Source organism: Parasteatoda tepidariorum, chromosome 3 (assembly GCF_982258835.1).
Source record: "Parasteatoda tepidariorum strain Cologne lab strain chromosome 3, Ptep-v5.0, whole genome shotgun sequence".
NCBI classification, from domain to species: domain Eukaryota; kingdom Metazoa; phylum Arthropoda; class Arachnida; order Araneae; family Theridiidae; genus Parasteatoda; species Parasteatoda tepidariorum.
In genome coordinates this window covers 65492625-65510729 of record NC_141757.1, presented here as the reverse complement: position 1 = coordinate 65510729, position 18105 = coordinate 65492625, and the positions used below count along the sequence as shown (strand labels likewise).

At 28.0% G+C, this 18105-nt stretch overlaps 1 protein-coding gene across 1 annotated transcript in view; it reads left to right on the top strand.

The window, feature by feature from the left end:
* The window catches only part of LOC107441964 (putative ATP-dependent RNA helicase TDRD12), a 75218-nt gene that overhangs the window by 39677 nt on the left and 17436 nt on the right, over nucleotides 1-18105 (top strand). The window contains 10 exon segments of the mRNA XM_087160136.1: nucleotides 317-380; nucleotides 2231-2350; nucleotides 5398-5586; nucleotides 6599-6730; nucleotides 8486-8540; nucleotides 8543-8598; nucleotides 11342-11576; nucleotides 11717-11854; nucleotides 15612-15799; nucleotides 16955-17095. Of these exon segments, the coding sequence (XP_087016262.1) occupies nucleotides 317-380; nucleotides 2231-2350; nucleotides 5398-5586; nucleotides 6599-6730; nucleotides 8486-8540; nucleotides 8543-8598; nucleotides 11342-11576; nucleotides 11717-11854; nucleotides 15612-15799; nucleotides 16955-17095 (1318 nt within the window).

The window sequence follows — 18105 nt, the reverse complement described above, 5'->3', positions numbered from 1 at the left end:
TCTTTTTATAGTAAATACAAAGAAAAACTAGAAGATAAAACTTTCCTAGCCTTTAAAGATTTTTCAGAGGACAGCAAATTTAAATTATGAAATCAATTTTAGATTTAAATGTGGAATGATTAAATTTTTGAAAGATAAGTTTTGATGATTTTGAGAACAGCTTTCATCATTGATAGTTCTAGTAAAATGAATTTTTTTATCATGTGAGAAAATTTTTATTGTCTTTCTTAAAAACTGATATATTCTTTTATTGGTTAATTTTCCTTTGCAATATGATATAATTTAAACTCAAGTTGTTAAACTCTTGTCTTTCTAGCTCTTCTAGTCCTAGAAAATTAAGTGTCAGATATAATAACAACTGTGAAGCAAACGTCTCATTCGTAAGCTTTTTATTACTTTGTTTATTATTACGGTGATTACTTATATATTTAAAAAAATGAATATGAAATGAAAAAATAAATATAAAAAGGGTGATTTAATATGAAAAAAATTAATCAGTAGTAAATTTGTCTTTCTCTTTGTATTGTATATAATCTTTCTGTTCGATTAAAAGGCGCAGCATATCCTCCTTTGGATCTTGTGCCATAAAACTTCTACATTCAATCCAATCCAATCCTGTTCGATTAAAATTTGAATGTATTTGATTTACGTATGACTTTAATTTTAATCAATGAAGAAATTCACATTACTTATTTTCAGGGATTATTATTTTTACAATTTTAAAAATCAAAGTTCTAAAAGTGCATTTTTATTGCGAAAAATTAATATATATATATATATGTACTAGGGGGCTGAGCCCCCTGTTCGCTGCCGCTCACCAACCCTTCACAATAATTGTCTTTTCTTGGCAGAAAACAGTTTTTCTAAAGTTAAAATTATTCACTTAACATATATTTACTAAAAGGAATTCTGTTTGCTTACGCTTGTGCCTCTACTTCTCACATCCAAATATTACTATCTATTAGTATTATAAACAATTAGATCGCTTGGTGAACCGGAGTGATTTTTCAAAGTAATCATTTTTAAAAATAACATTTATATTCTTATAACATTATATTGTTCAAACAAATTTGATGAGTTTACAACAATAATTTAATATTTTTGCCAATAATAGCTGTACTGGAAAATAACTTTAAATTAGGGATACAAAAATATCTAAAGGAAAACAATACCTTTACGACTTTTGTTAATTTTATGCTGATGACAACCAAAGCAATATTGAAATGAATGAGGAAAACCTGGATCCACTCAGCTTTAGATCGTAACTTTAATTGTAATATTTTAGCAAGCAGCATTATAAAAAATTAATACCTTTTCACACACATGCGTTCTCAATTTTAATTGACTTTTTTTGTGCGTTACTAACCGCAAGTGTTCTGTGATTGGCTATTTTTTATCATTTCACTCTCTTCTTATATTATATAAAGATATATATATGCAATGAAAACTCGGTTAAGCTGACGTTCTTAGGACCGAAAAAAATGTCTGTTTTCGAGAATTGTCGGTTTACCGGAAGGGTACCCCAATAACAAAGTTTAACATTGCAGATTGTTTTTGGAATATTTTCAAAGATATAGAAATAATAAAATCTGCAAGGATATTCATTTAAACTTTAAAACAGATTTTTTTTTTGTTTACGAAAAGAATATGTGAAAAAGTTTGTTATAAATACATAATTCTAGCTGTAGCTACAAATAAATGAATATAATTTTCCCATTGACGCAGATATTCAAGTTAGTCATATGAAACCAAATAGGAGCTTTTAGACCTCAGTCTGTTTTAACAATTAGGTTTACACCCCCTAACACCTGCCCATCTCTTGATAGGAAACTTGGTTAATACCTCCTTGAAAGTAAACTGGGTTTCGCAGCAATGCATACCTGTAGGGCAGGAGGACCTATGGAGTTGAGATATACACTGTTTTAATAAATAATTGATTTATACGATCACCTCAAAGATTATATTTCTGTGCTCTTTTTTTTACCCCTGCTGTGTTATATACAGTCTTTAAATTGATAAGAAAGCAAAAGAAATTTTCGATGGTGAAGAAGCATTGAGAACATTTAAGACGTCAAAAGAAAAAAATTTACATACTTATAGTCTAGAAAATACTGTTTTTCCAGAAAGTGTTTTCAATTAATAGTAATTTTATTAATTTTTTTAAATCTCAACTAGTTTGCATATAATTTTTTTATTATTTCTGTCAGCTTTTATAATTCATTTTTTATAGGATTTCGGCCCTAAGGCTATTTGGGAAAAATTTAAAGTTCCTGCAAAATGTATTGGAGAAGCCATTCCTAATCCTGTGTTATCTGTTGATGAAACAACATTTACTTCAGCAGTGAGAAAAGTAATTTCATTCTCTTTCTTTCTTCCTTTTAATTTTTAACTACCTGAATTATTTGTTCTTCGTAATGGAATCGAATTGGAAACGGTAAACAATTAATAAATTGTTGATGAAAAACACTATAAAATAATGCACAAAACTGAAAGGCATAAACCAAAACAATCAATGAAGGTAAAAATTTTTTTTTATATATATATATGTTAATATTTTTTGACCTTCCTATTAGTTATACATAATTAGGTTAAACAAAAGATATTTTTAATAGTTCATTAGTTCATAATGAAGATTAACTATACTCAGTATCATTTGGCAAGATGTTGCTCTTAGTCAACTCAAGGTAAGAAAATTTTCCTCAATTATTTCTTCTTATTTCTTTCGAGAGGCCATGAAAAAAATCTTTCCTCAGTATCTGAAAACTGCACAATACCGTACTGCACAACTGCTTCGTAATGGAATCGAATTGGAAACGGTAAACAATTAATAAATTGTTGATGAAAAACACTATAAAATAATGCACAAAACTGAAAAGCATAAACCGAAACAATCAATGAAGGTAAAATTTTTTTTTATATATATATGTTAATATTTTTTGACCTTCCTATTAGTTATATATAATTAAGTTAAACAAAAGATATTTTTAATAGTTCATTAGTTCATAATGAAGATTAACTATACTCAGTATCATTTGGCAAGATGTTGCTCTTAGTCAACTCATGGTAAGAAAATTTTCCTCAATTATTTCTTCTTATTTCTTTCGAGAGGCCATGAAAAAAATCTTTCCTCAGTATCTGAAAACTGCACAATACCGACAAAGTTTCCATAGGTACCAAATATACTAATTGTACCTGTATTAGTATACTCGGTAACTATTAAAGCTGCACCAATTACCATAATACCAGTACTGCCTATTATCAAAATCAATTAAACATCATTGTCAGCCCATAAGCAGAATATTTTCAAATATTCTGCAACAGGACTTATTAATTTATACAAATGTTCTGCAAGCATTTCACAGCGAAAAGAGGTCAACTTAACGTTAAAATATTATATTTTCATTTATTAAAATACAGGATCATGCACAGATACACTACATTATTTTTTAAACCAAGACCAACATTCTTGATTTGTTACTTTTTCAATCACTTCTTTGAAGTACTAACTTTTGCTAATGACAATGACGATGAATTATTAATAAAATGCCTATGCTATGAAGGTCCGAAAATTAAAATAAGGGCTGCCTTAAAAGAATGTATGAGATTAGGGTTGGGGATTGTTCTGCAAAACTATCGGAGGCAGGTTGACGGGGAGGTCGCGGGAAAACGCTGTCACTTATTCAAGATACAAATTGTTCTGCAGGACTTGATTCGTTCTGCGACGTACGTCACAGCTTTAGGCACTTTCTGCTTCTGGGATTGTCAGCATGGCGTTTTTTTAAACTTCTCTTAAATAACTTGGTGCTATTTTTCTATAAATTTTTCTTTTTAATATATAGCTTATTTTTTTATTTCAATTAATACTCATTATCTAAATTAAATAAGCATCATTGGCATCAATAATAATTTGGAAATTTTTTACGTTTCTCTTAAAAGAACTCATAACATTTCTCCATTAATTTTGGCTTTTTTTTAGTAAGCAGCTTTTTTTTTTATGGTTTTCTAAAGGAATAAGTATATTTCCTTCATTATTTCTGCTTTTTAGTATACTGATTATTTTTTTTATTTCAATTAGAACCTCTTATCTAATTAATTAATCATCATTGACACTAAAAATTTTTATCATTTAATATAATTTTTTCATTAATTTTACTTTTAGTAGACATTTTTTTAAATTAAAGTACCGTTGATTTTAAATTATTTTACTTAGTTTTATATAAATGCATTTTAAAAGTGCAACTGTAAACAAAACACACAACAGGTTTCAAATAAATTTTTGAAATACTAATATATGATTTAGTTTGCCTATGGATATTCAAGTATTGAACATTAAGTTTATCTGACATAATGAATAAGAAACAAATATTAAAGAATGTGTAATAAACTCTTTTTTCTTCATTAATGACACCTATAAGCTGGCAAACTTCACTGAAATTATTTGAAAGTACAGTTAAATTTACATCAGTGGTCAGTTGTAAGTGGCCCAATAAGAAAATTCCACTTTTTCCATTTTTAGAAATGTGGGCTTAAATGACCCTTTTCGAATACTGTCCAAATTTCAGGACGATAGCACTAACAGTTCTGGCGTTATAAAAGAGACACTTACACAGCACTAACTCGTCATTTTATTGTTATAAATTATTTTTTAAGTTTATTTTTTAGTGTACATAATGTAAAATATTTTCTAATATTCGAAATGTAATTATTTAAATCTAATATGCTTGCATTAGTGTTTGTTATTAAATAAATAATTGTTTGCAAAAATAAAAAATTTTCTCTTCAATACTATATGTACAGATATAATAATTTTAAAATAATCATGAACTTCAAACTAAAAATACTTATTATTTAAGGAAAGTGAAACCATTTTAACACCCCTATAAAGTTTTTTTTTTTTAAATAGTTTAATACTTTGCATAAGATGATACACTTTTAAACATAACATTATCTTTTTAAAAATTCTTACTACAAATGCAATCATATTGAAATTTTATTACAACAATTTCTATAAAAGTAGTACTTTTTAAATGTGCATAAATATAAATTTAATTCATTTTAATTAAGACTTTGCTCAGAAACTTCCAGTTTAAATTCTTAGCAATATTAAGTTACATTTTTTAAGATCTTTGATAAAAGTGTCATTTTTAAAAAAATGTAATCAGATTAGCCTGTAACCTATTATCAACTAACTATCAAACTTTCTTGCAATTCATTATTATTGTTTTCCTGTACATCAGTATTGAACCAAGCATATTTAAAAATTAATTCAGGCAGTTTATTTTATCTTCTATATGTTCTAACTAACATTCTTGAATGTACTATCACGATTAAAATTTGCTTTCAGTAATTTTTCCTTCAAATGTTGTGAACGAAATTTTTTTTTTACTTTCATTTTAGATTCTTGAAACTATAAATTTCTATGGTCCATCTTCTATACAGTCTGTTGTTTGGCCTTCAATGAATAGATCACGTAATTTAGCTGCTATTGCACCACCACATTCTGGAAAAACTGTTGGTTATCTTCTGCCACTTGTATCAAATATGACCGATGGGTTCTTTTATAGTAAAATACCTAAAGGAAAAGGAGTATGTACTAAATAATTACTGTTTTTTTTTCTTTTCTTTTATATTTTATATCCGTCGTTGAACAGCTGACCCAGTTTTGAGTTTACGATTACTAATTTTCAACTCTGTAGCCTTGTAATTTTGAACCAATCCAGAAGACAAGGATCAGTACTCCCAGAGGTATTGATTTATTACGAGAACATGAAGGACTTTGCGACTCAACAGATTTAGCTTACATCAGTCACCATTTGCTACATGGGGGTCTTCAGCCGGCGGGGATCGAACTCACAAATTCTTGGACGTATGCCCAGTGCCTTACCAACCAGGCTATCCCGGCTCTTATTTCTTATTATAAGAACTTACATTATTGTTTGTTTATGTATGTGTATATATACATATGTAATCTATATATATATACTTATACACGCACAGTGCACGGCATTTAATGTGATAACGCTCAAACCAGATTGCAGTAGTTTGGATTCTAATAGATGACTGATTCCAATAACTTAATAGGTATTTCGCATTAGTAATAAGATAATATTTCACAATTTTTCTTGTTTAAATGCAATCAAATATTAGCTTACATATACAGATTTTAAATAAGATATCAATCATATTAAGTGATACAATTTTAATTTATTAGTAAGGTTAAGCAACAAATAAAAGTCACTTCTCTTCATTGATTCCTTAATAATTATAAAAGGGAAAGAAAACTTTATTTGCCTTAGAACTAAACATATTGAGGGCTTCTTATTTTTGTTCAAAGGAAACAGACAATAAATTTTTATTTCAGTATCCAGTGGTCATAAGTCTGTTTTCGGAAGAAAATTTAATGGCATATATAAATAATTCCAGTTTTGAAAATTTTTTGACTATAAATGGCTGCTTCTACTACTTTCCTGAGATGTGATTTTAAGATCAGGCTGTCACAATGTGTATATATATATATATGTAATGTGTGTGGGTATGCGCATGTATTCGTGTTGTGTAAATACATATATATATATATATATATTGTTATTTCTTTCAGCCCCTAGCTATAATACTGTGTTCCTCATGGAAGAAAGTTCAAGCTGTTTATGAATATTTTTGCACTTTTGGAGCGTTATCTAAACTAAAAATTGTCACTTTTTTTGCTGATGGCATAAGCAAAAGAGCTAAGGTAAGATTAGTTTCTGTATTTCATAAAATTATGATTTTGTGAATAACTTTTGCTATTATTTTTTCCTATAATATTGGTTTAGAAAACATAGTATAGTAAATCTGAAAAATCCAGGCTGCTCAGAGGTTTAAAAATTCTTAATTTTTGATATCTAATGTAATTAAATAGAGAGGTCAAAATCAAAAACCCAAAATTATTAATTTTTTTTAATGTGTTTAATTCCAACATAAATAAACATGCTTCAAAATTATTTTTCAATTATTCCAACTGACTTTGATGTGATTTTTATAGTTTTGATATTTTTTTATCAAAAAATTATTACAGCATACAATTTTCGAAAAAAATTTTAAAGTTAGCCTTTTTTTAAAGTTTCTTATTCATCATAAACTTTCGGGATATTTTAATAGCTTTCTAGCAGTTGTTTATGCCAGATTTTCACATTATTTCACCATATGCGCATTTGAATAACGCGTTCAGGTATTTGCTTACTTCAAGGCACTTAATTTATGACAATTTCTTCTTATGTTCCTCTATTTTACTTGTGTGTTTTTTTTTCAAGCAGTAATTGCTAAATTTTTTTTATTTTTTTTTTTTAATTTCAATGTTTTTAATAGTTTAATAGTATTACAACATGCACATTTGAGTAATTACTTTTGGAATGGAAGCACTCGATTTGTGACTACTTTCATCATAGATCTACATGGCTTAGGCAATTATTACAATAATTTCTATTTGGTTTTTAAGATCCCAATATTTTTGATACCATAATATTGTGACACATTTTCTGAGTTGGGTATTTGTGTAATATCTTTTTGACATTGCAAGAATCACAATGATTTTATTCTAAATTCATTAGGTTTGACCATTACTTTTTCAGCAGTTATTGCTACATATTTCCCCCATGTTTGAAAATGGATTTTTTTGAATTACTATTATTACGATGTGACTTTCACCACATCTTGCTAGGTTTTCTGTTTTAGTCAGTTTTATTGTCATAATTTGGAAAAATTTTCTGTATTTCTGAGGTTTTACAGGTTTTAGGAGTAGACCTTTGCCGTAAAACCTTTGGGTTTACGGCTATATTGTCTTAATTTAAAAATGTAAAAACAGATTTTGCTTTACTGTGTTAAAGATTTTGGAATTGCTACTGCTGATTCTCCTTGTGAAGTTTTACTATCACATTTTATGTTTCATTTGTTTTAGTTTCAGGATCACATTAAAGTTAGGATTAAACAGGAGTCCAAATTTTAGAATAATCAACTCTTCATTGAATAATTTTAAAATGTAAAAAAATTTAAATTCAAATTTTATTATAGCAGGATTACAATTGCCAATATGATAAGGTAGTACACATAGTGACGATTGAACTGCCTAATTCCATGATCCCATATTGTAATAATTATAAAATCTATTTATTTTTCTGTTATTATTTAACTTAAACATTTTACTTTGATTAGATCAGAATCACAATACTGTACAATATTAAATAGGCCCAGTTTAAAATAAATTTTTTTCTTCAACCATTATTTATTACTCTTTTTTCGTTCATTTATTTTTTTTATTTCAGTAATATTGTTAAGATTTTCACAAGCATGCTACCTTGTTGGAAATTTTTGAGTAGCTTTTCCACAACAGGACCTTTCACTAAAATTTTATTCACACCCATAAAAAATTAAATTAACATGCTTTGGATTTCTGACTACATGTTTACTTTCTTTTAAAATTTTTATAGATCAACTAATTTTTTTTCTTCAGATAACTACTTTAACAAGTGGATGTGATGTTATAATTTCTGTTCCATCCTCTCTATTTTAAAGAGAAAGCTGTGGATATCTCTATGTTGTCATTTTATTTTAGAGGATGGAACAGTTAATTGTACCTCACATCAATTGTAAAGAGTTAGTTGCAGAAAATTTAGTTGATTAAAATTCTTAAAAGAAGTAATGTAGTAGAATAAGATGTTAAATATAACTATATGGAGCTGATAAATACAGTGAAGGACCTTTGTGGAACCGGTATCCAGATAACCGGGAAAAATTTTGCTCGATTTTCCCGCCATTTTAAACTAGAACGAAAAAAGCAGAAATTGGACTCATCCTTGAAGTTGAGTAGAGGAAAATGTAAGGAAGGGGAAATTCCCCCCCCCCCTGTTTACCCAGAGAAACGTCATTTCCTCCGTGACCTTGAAGGCAGGGAAGGGAGAAATGTTTTATTTTTTCCTTTAGGCCGTCAATCAAACTCAAGGGTGTGGCATGCTGATTTCGTTTTCTGCTTGATTTACGAGAGGGGTGGGGAAAATGCATTGCATGCATATCAGTGAACAGAAAAAGAAAAGAGAAAAATATATTTATTTGACATCGACTAATAAAAATAAAATCTTTTTCTTTTGAATAAATTCTCATTCTTTGGAAGTGTAGTATCAATTGCAAGTTTTTCTTGGTGTGGAATCACATCTGCTGTAATTAAAACTCTTGTTTTTATCAACAAAAAAAATAAAATAAAAGGAGAATTGTTTATTAATTTAAACATAGGTTTATTTTATGAAGCAGATTGCAGTTTTGTTTTTCTGATTTCACTACGTTTGATTTTTTTTCTTTTCGCGATAAATTTCGCACTCAATTAATTAATTCTTTTTATTCATAAATTTTATCATTAGGTTTTTTTTCCTTTTTTTTTGAATTCCGTTGATCTTGCCTTGTTCCGGGTTTTAATATTTATGCTAGTGCCTTTTTTAACTATCGTTTCGGTTCGACAATTTTCAAGTGTTTCAATTTAGATTAATAAGTTTTCCTTTTATTTTATCGTTTCTCCCCGTATAATTAGGTATGAAATATATTGCGTTATTTAATCATTGGTTTTGTTTATATTATTTAACTTAGGAATTGTAATCTTTTTCAAAAAATATGAGAATTTTGTATTTTTTAAACTTGATTTTCTTGTCTAAACTTGCAAATTTAAATGTTATATTTCTGCCATTTTTTTTTTTCTTTTTAAAGTTAGGAGTACCTTTCTTTTTTCTCTTACTTTATGCATTACACTTTTTCCATGTACTTCGGGTTCGATAAAACATCGATTAACGACACTTTTTGGTCGATCCAGAAAACCGGGAAATTCAGATATCCGGGATAGCGATGGTCCCGAGCATCCGGAATAATTGGTTCTCTACTGTACTGATTTAAATCATCGAAATTTCACCTAGAAAGCTCAGCACATATGACTATGTAAAATTTACTTTGTGTTTCATTTTTAAAAATCAGTTGAGGGATATTTTTGTATTCTTTTTTTTAATTCACAGTTATGTACAACTGCCTTTTCACATTTAAAAATTATCAAACCAGACTACTGATTGCCTTAATTTGCATAATAGTTGTTTTAATGTGAGGGAAATTCAGGCAGCTCTGAAAAAAGATTGGTCAAATTAAATAAAAGTAAAACTGCTTCAAATTTTTTTATTGTAAATTTAAAAAAAAAATGGGTGGCTTTGCAAATTATAATTGTGAATTATTACTATTTCAATATACAGACAAACCCCACTATAGTGAACGAAATGTTCGATCCCGTGCTTTGCTATACACGTATAATGTTATTTTTTGTAGATATAGTGAACAAAAAAAGTTAGGAAGTTGGATATAATGAACTTTTTTCCGTCTTTGGGTGATTTTTTTTGTGTGATAATTTTGAAATTTCTACTTCAAAATTAATACATACACCGATTTTTAAAACCAAATATAGAGGGGGATGTAGCGATAAGCATTTTTTCTTGTTTGCTTCTTTTATCTCATTTTCCCATCCCTAAACAAACCAAGCAGATGAACTCAGCCAGATGATGCACCTGTAAGGTGTCAGTGGAATCAATATGCATTTTCTGTCAGAGGGAATGAGGAATTATTCATTATTGGTCGAAGGATTGGACGCTAATATGTGTTGATAAGGCCCTCATTTCAACTCCTTTTTGCTCTCAGCTCAGTTTAAAAAAATCCTGTAAACTGTCTCAAATTTAATTATGGCGAACAGTAAACGTAAAAGGTTCTCCATTGATGAAAAAATGGACATAATCAGAAAAATTGAAAATGGGTGCAATCAAGCTGATATTTGCAGGGAATATAAACTATCCAAATCTGCAGTTTGTAACATATGGAAAAATAGGCAATTAATAATTTCTGCTCATGAAAAAAATTTCGATGGCAGAAACAAGTTGAGAAAAGCAGATCACATTAAATTGCCTACGTAACGGATATAGTGAACTCTTGGTTATAGTGAACCAAAATTTCGATCCCTTGAAGGTTCACTATAAGGTTCACTTGAAGGTTTGACTACTTTGATTTCTATTATTTTTAGCATATGCTAGTTTATTCAAAAAAAAATTTTATCATCAAATTAATGTTTTTTTTTTTTTTTTTTTTTTTTTTTGTGAAATTTTTATAACAAAATGCAAATTTTTAGAAATATTTTAAAGTTATTTTTTTTTTTTTTTTTTAAAAAAAATTATATAATTTTGGGAAATTTGACAAAAAAAAAATTGTTCTAGGGAATATTAGGCTCTCATAATTTTCTGCAACCCTGCTGAGATATTTTTTTCAAGTTAGTTATTATTTTAATTCTTTTTTATAGGTAACAAAATTAATGCTAACATTTGTTGAAAGTATTCGATCTAGAGTACCACTGTCTGTTTCGCTTCAAATCATTGTGTGTGCTGAGAGATGGACAAAAAGTATATCAGCATTTGTGGAAAAATTCATGAACAATCCTATCTTGTTATTTACTTCATTTTTAGAATGGGCTATTTATGCTCAAATACCCATGTTTGGCCATGTTTGTTTTGACAATAAGAATGATAAATTAGTGGGTAAGTATGCTATTGAATTAATGTAATATAAAATTGCATCATATTGCATTGATATTGTCAAATTAATGTTTACTTTGTATGATATTTTTACAACAAATGATTTTTAAAAGAAATCTATCTATGTATTTTTTCTTTTTTAGAAATTTTGCAAAACGCTGTCAGGACAATTATTTGCACCAGTGATAAAGAAGCAGCTCTAGAAGTCCATTCTCACTTAAAATTTGAAAGCATAAGATCTTTTTTAGTTACTGATGATATGGAACACTATATTTCAAAAGGTTATGCATTTTCCTTTTAATTCATTGTATCCATATAAAATCTATTATTTATAGCTTTCTTTATAATATTTAAACTGTAAAATAATTATTATTAGACTTTTTCATTTGGTTTTACTATCTATGAGACACTATATTTCAAAAGATTATGAATTTCCCTTTGTATTCATTTTTTCTGTATAAAATCCATTATTTATAGCCTTAATTTCTTCTTTGACATTAGTTGACATGTTATCCCGCTTTATATATATTAGTATAACCTAGTTCATCACTCATTTAAATATGCATCCAGATTTTTCAATGTTGAATTAGTAATCTTTGAAATCCTAAATGTTGGAAAAACCTGGACAAACAATTTTTCGTATAACTTAAATAAAATAAAATAAATTAATTAACAAATTTTAGTAAGAGTAAACTTTTTCTAATAACTAAATTCAGTTGGTTTTAAAGTGGTGGCCTTCTGTAGTGATACAGAGCAGGGTTCATAGTTGTCCTGATTTTCCTGATAAATATTATTTTGGACTTATTTTAGCTTTTCGTGTGATCAAAAAACAGTGGAACCTTTTAGTGGGTCATTTTGACCTAAAATCGTTTTTGTTATCGTTTTTCTCAGAAAGTTACAAACAAAACTGGACAAAAACTTTTGACTTTTACTAATTTTCTATCTATCACAAACCATGGAAATATTATGAGCCTTACTTAAATGAATGTTTAGTTATTGACACTTATACCTAAAACTGCGGTGTTTATGTCGTTTTGACCCAGTTCCTAAAAGTATGTGTTGCATTTTAATAAGGGATGAGAAATATTTCTTTCTTCTACTTTTTTTTCTTCTCTTTTTGTTATGTAGAAATTTCTTAAATCATGATGTCAGTTCTACAAATTAATAATTTTGGGTATTGATAAGAAGATTCAATTATAAAGTATGAATCGTTCATAACTTTGAATTGGAATTGTATCTTTCATCCTGTTGTTTTTCTACTATTGAATGGAGCTGACGAGTAGTTCAGAGAAGATCACGGCAGAACAATGTTAATTACTGATCTGAAAGGGAGTGCAAACTTAATTCTACAATTTGCTAAATACTTCCATGGCGTCATCAGAACACAGGATTTTTATTTTGCAAATCCTCCCAAATAGCAAGACGGGCAGCACTGATGTAAACTTATGCATTGGAAATCTCTTCTATTGAATAATCATGTTTCAGAATAAAAACAACTGTAAAGATACACTTAGGGAGGCGCTTGAATATTTTCAACACTAACGGAAAATGACTCAGGAGACGAAAGTTGATGATTTCATAATTAACCATGAGGAATATGCTATTCCAAAGGAAGAGTCTTCCTCATCAGATAGTGAAAATGATGAACTCTCTTGCTCTGCTATCATCTCATCAAAGGAAAAAATTTCTAATAAATGCAGAAGACTTGATAAAAATTACGGACATGTAGAAGTAAACCATTTTGTTTCCAATGATGGCGTTACTATTACACCTGGCGTTGGCAATCAAGGTAGGTTGGCTGGACACAACGTTTTTAAGAAAATACCTGGCCCAAGTCCTTACACCAAATAAAATGTTGAAAAAAGTTATGTATCTAGTTAATGAAGACTATTTTTAGATGAATCTATAATTCAAAATTGCATATCATTGAAATGAAGAAACAAGTTTAGTTGCATTAATCCCAAGGGTCGCATTCCCCCTAAAGTTCATAAAATTTCTAAAACTATGTGCAAACCCTAAAATTCCTAAAAATTTGATAAAATTTTGTTGGTGTTCCTAAAAAATTAGAGTTATAGGCTAAATATAAATAAAAAAGCAATAATCTAAGATATAAGAATTTAACTACATTAATTAAAACTGCTTTAATTTTGCCACATGGGAATTCTGATCCTGAGAGAGGTTTTCGATAAATAAAGCATTGCTTAATGTGAGTCACCATGAGAATACTATTATGTCTCTTAGACTAATCAAAGATACCATTCAAAATAATGGAGGAGTGTTGAAGATCACCACAACACTATTGAAGGCAGTAAAAGAATCTCACAAATCATATCAAGAATGTATTAGAAAAATGATCATGATTAATTTGTTTTTCTCTAACTTCTAATATAAATTGCTGGTTTGAAATCTAATAATATCGCTCAATAGTTTTTCTTAATAAAGTAAGGTAAAGGGTAATAATAAAGTTTTGATTAAGAAGGTAAAAATTAAATAAAAATCCAAGTTGGTGCTAATTTATTTTTTCTCTTGATTTATTCTCACTTTTGCCTGTTCCTGAATTATGCACTTAATTTCTGATAGGTAATATGTAAAGTTGAAATTTCATTTTTACACTTTAGAGATTTCATTACTTGACTTAATAAATTTCAGAGCTTTATTTTATGGCTTGCAATTATTTATGATATGTGTGGATGAATTGTAATAATCTTCTGTTATGTAATAAACTACCGTGTGATCTGTTTTTATCCTAGCAAAATCATATATTACCCCTAAAATTTTTTGAAAAAAGCTCCTAAAATTACCCTAAAATTTTAAAAAACTTTGCTGCTACCCCTGTAATCCTTCTCTTCAAATAAATATTTAATGAGTTATATAGAAGGTATGTTACTCCTTTGGATAGATAATATAACCTTGAACATTGATTTTACGTTATGATGAGATAATATAACTGCGAACTTTGATTTTACATTATGATGAGTTAGGAAAAGGTGTAATACAAAGAAAGATCCAATTGATTTGTCAAACTATTTCCAACATGAAGAATGGCATTCCTACTCACTAAATCTCAATCCTATGGATTACAGAGTGTGGTTAATTTCGGAGTCTTGGGCCTGCACTAAACCGCATAAAAGTTTGTACCCTAAAACAATTGCTTTGGCATGATGAGATAGATCAAAGGTAAAAGACTTGTGGCCTATTGCTGAAAATTTAATAACTGTTTGCATCTCTGTAGTGCTACAAAAGGTGGCCACTTAAAACCAATTAAATGCATTTATTAGTAAAAGTTTACTCTTACTATTATCTAAAGTTCAATTTCAAATTTTTGTTCATGTTCTTTCTTAAAGAAGTTTTCTTAAAGTGTTTTTAAGTTAAAGTGTTTTCTTAAATCTGAAAAATATACAATTGTTTTCATTGAAATGTGCTCTTTAAGAAATTATAATTTTATCACTAATGTAATTAAAAAGTTTAATGGAAATACTATAAGAATTATTTTTTTATGAGAAGGGAATGGTTTGACTTGTATATTTAATTTATAAATTAGCAATTTCAATTTTCTGAAGATTTTGATATTTGTGCTTGTTAGCTATATGAAAAAAATTAAATTTATTTACAAAGTAAATTTAAAGGAAATCTTAAAAATTTGGAGAAAAAAAATTTATAATTGCAATTGCTTAGGCATAAATTACTACATTCAATAACAGTCTACAAATCCAAATGTTGTTACCTTAAAATAAACTTTAACTTAGAAAATGTTTTATTTTAAAATTTTTGAAAGTTAAAATTTAACCTTTATTTAAAAAAAATGTAATTGCCTATCTCTGTGTACAACCTGATCAAAATTACAAGGCTACAGAGTTGAACATTAGTAATCATAAACCCAAAAAATTGGGTCGGCTGTTCAACGACGGTTATAAAATATAAGAATAAAACAATAATCTGAAAAGCCTATAACTAATTTTTCCTTTCTGTTTAACTGGTTTAAATTTCATAAAGGTTGTGAAAAAAATTAACATACTGGCTTTTGATACTTTTTTGCAGAGGTTATTAAAGATTGGAAATCTGTTCAGTTCTCATCTGTACCTAATTGTTTAGTTATTACTGATGCAGCTTTGATTGATATGCCTGTTAGTAATGCTAACCATCTCATTCATTATGACATTCCTGAATTATCCCGTTCACAGTTTGGAAACCGATTTGGCTGTGTTGTTGAAAGCTCCACTACAACAGTATGTAAAAGTACCATTTTATATCACACACTTATATATTGCTCTTAAATTAGATGGTGCCCTAATTGCATATGTTTAGCTGCTTTTATATAATTTGTTCCAAAAGAGTAAAACTTTATAATACTATAATTATTGGAACCAGTAATTGAAATTTAAGATATTTTATTGTTGAGATTACTTAATGCATTCACCGCCTCCATAGAATGTTAAAAAACCTAATAATGATGATTAATCATAGAGGGCTACCAGCAAATATAAAGTCACTGCTGATCTGCTTAAGAAATTTTATTTAATGTACTATACAATTATCCCTATTACCCATAGATGGTGCTCAAAACACAAATTTAAAATATTTTCGTGACTTACTGGCAATGCTCATGACAGGGAACCCTAAATAAATTTAAACTTTTAATTACTTAACAACAGAGCTTATTTTTAGATGTTTCTTTCCTTTAAGCAGAAAATTTCTATCATTTATGTGTTAAGAATCATTTGACATTTATTATATGAACTAGAAAAATACTTCTTTGTATACTAGAATTACTATATATACAATGTATACTGAAATATGTCTAACTAGGAATTTACTAATAAGTTGTGTAAATATAACAGGCAACTAACATTTGAACTCACTTTTTAAATAAAAAATTAATGGAAATAGATATATTAATTGGAATCACAATGGTTCAGTGGTTAAGATAAACATTGTGATGAACTGAGGTTTGATCCCCACGACTTGAAGCTCGCCCAGCTTTAATTGAAATTATTGCTAGCTTATCTGGGAAGTAAATGCGGCCTGTGCTCACTGCTGGCCGTATTACAACAACCTTTGGTGCCGTTGGTCACCAAAGTGTGGAACCTTAGTCTCCATGGCCCTCCTGGCTCATAACTGGCTGTTGCACAGGTGCTTTACCTTTTTAGATAAGTTTTTTTTCCCCACCACATGTTTAGTTAAAGGAAATCATTTAAAAAGCACTTTATTATCTATTACTTTGCTCCATGAAACATATATGTATTATATATTTTATTTTTTCATAAATATAACACGATTTGCAGAAAAGGAGGAAAATTATGTATCAATAGTTAGAAGTGTTGATTGTTGTATTCTGTTTTCCGTGTACAATTGAATAAGTTAAATAATTTTAATTTTTTAAGGACTACAAATCAGATTGCAGTGTTCATATTCTTATATCTCAAGAATGCTCTTATCAAGCTGCAGCTTTATTGAAGATCATCAGTCGAAGTGGTGTAGAGGTTTCCAAAGAACTGAAGATTATAGCTTCTAAACAACCAAAGGTAACAGCCATTTAAATACTTTTATTTAAATAATTTGTGTGTCTGAATTTTTGACTGTTAGGGTGCTTATGATTTCCTCTGATACTCATCCTGATGTCTATGAAACTTTAAAATCGAAATTCAAAAAAATAGTTTTTTTTTTTCTTTAAAAAATAGTTTTTATAATTCATACCAAATATTGTAATGTTTTTGCTGTGTTATAATGTTAAGTGAAAAGTTTATGAATTGCTACTGAAGTAAAGAATAAAAACTGCATTCTTAAACCTAGTTTTATTAGTATATCAAACAATTCTACCATATTTTCTATAAATGTAGCTTTCAGAGATGTTATATAGATGCGTCTCTCTTTTCAGAACTTAACTACTTTTTATTTTACTCTCAGTTTTAAATATTGCTCCTAGATATAGATTTAAAAGTAATTTTTTGATAAATTGTATTCATATCTGTCTTTTAAAATATGTATTTATTTTTTTTACCTAAAAACTTATTCTCAATTTTTTCGTAGAACTTGGTTAAATATTGCTCTTTATTAATTAGTACCCTTTTAAACACCAGGGGAATTAAATAATTAGTTTTTAATTGCTTAAATTTGAGGATGAAGAGCCAGGTACGTAAATGTGTTTATACCTTGATTAACATTATAACTATTTATTTGAAAATTGCAGCTCAAATTGTATTCACCAATTAGCAAAAAAGCTTATGTGTGAAATTTTTTTTTAATTCTCTTAGGTATAACAAAAAATTCAAATATTTCTAAAAGAAATAATGATAAAAAGACATGTTTAGATGTTTCTTAAATTATAATACAAATTATTATAGTTTAATATAAATTAAATTGCAATTTTAATTTTAATTTTTTTTCTCCATAAAAATATCAATTATTTTATTTAATAAATGTTTTAATTTGTCAAAACATACATATAAATGTTAAAATTTCACTATAGTAATTTTTCTGGGGTTATAATCACCGTGGTTAATTTAAAAAACTCATTAAAGCAAAATTATTTTTT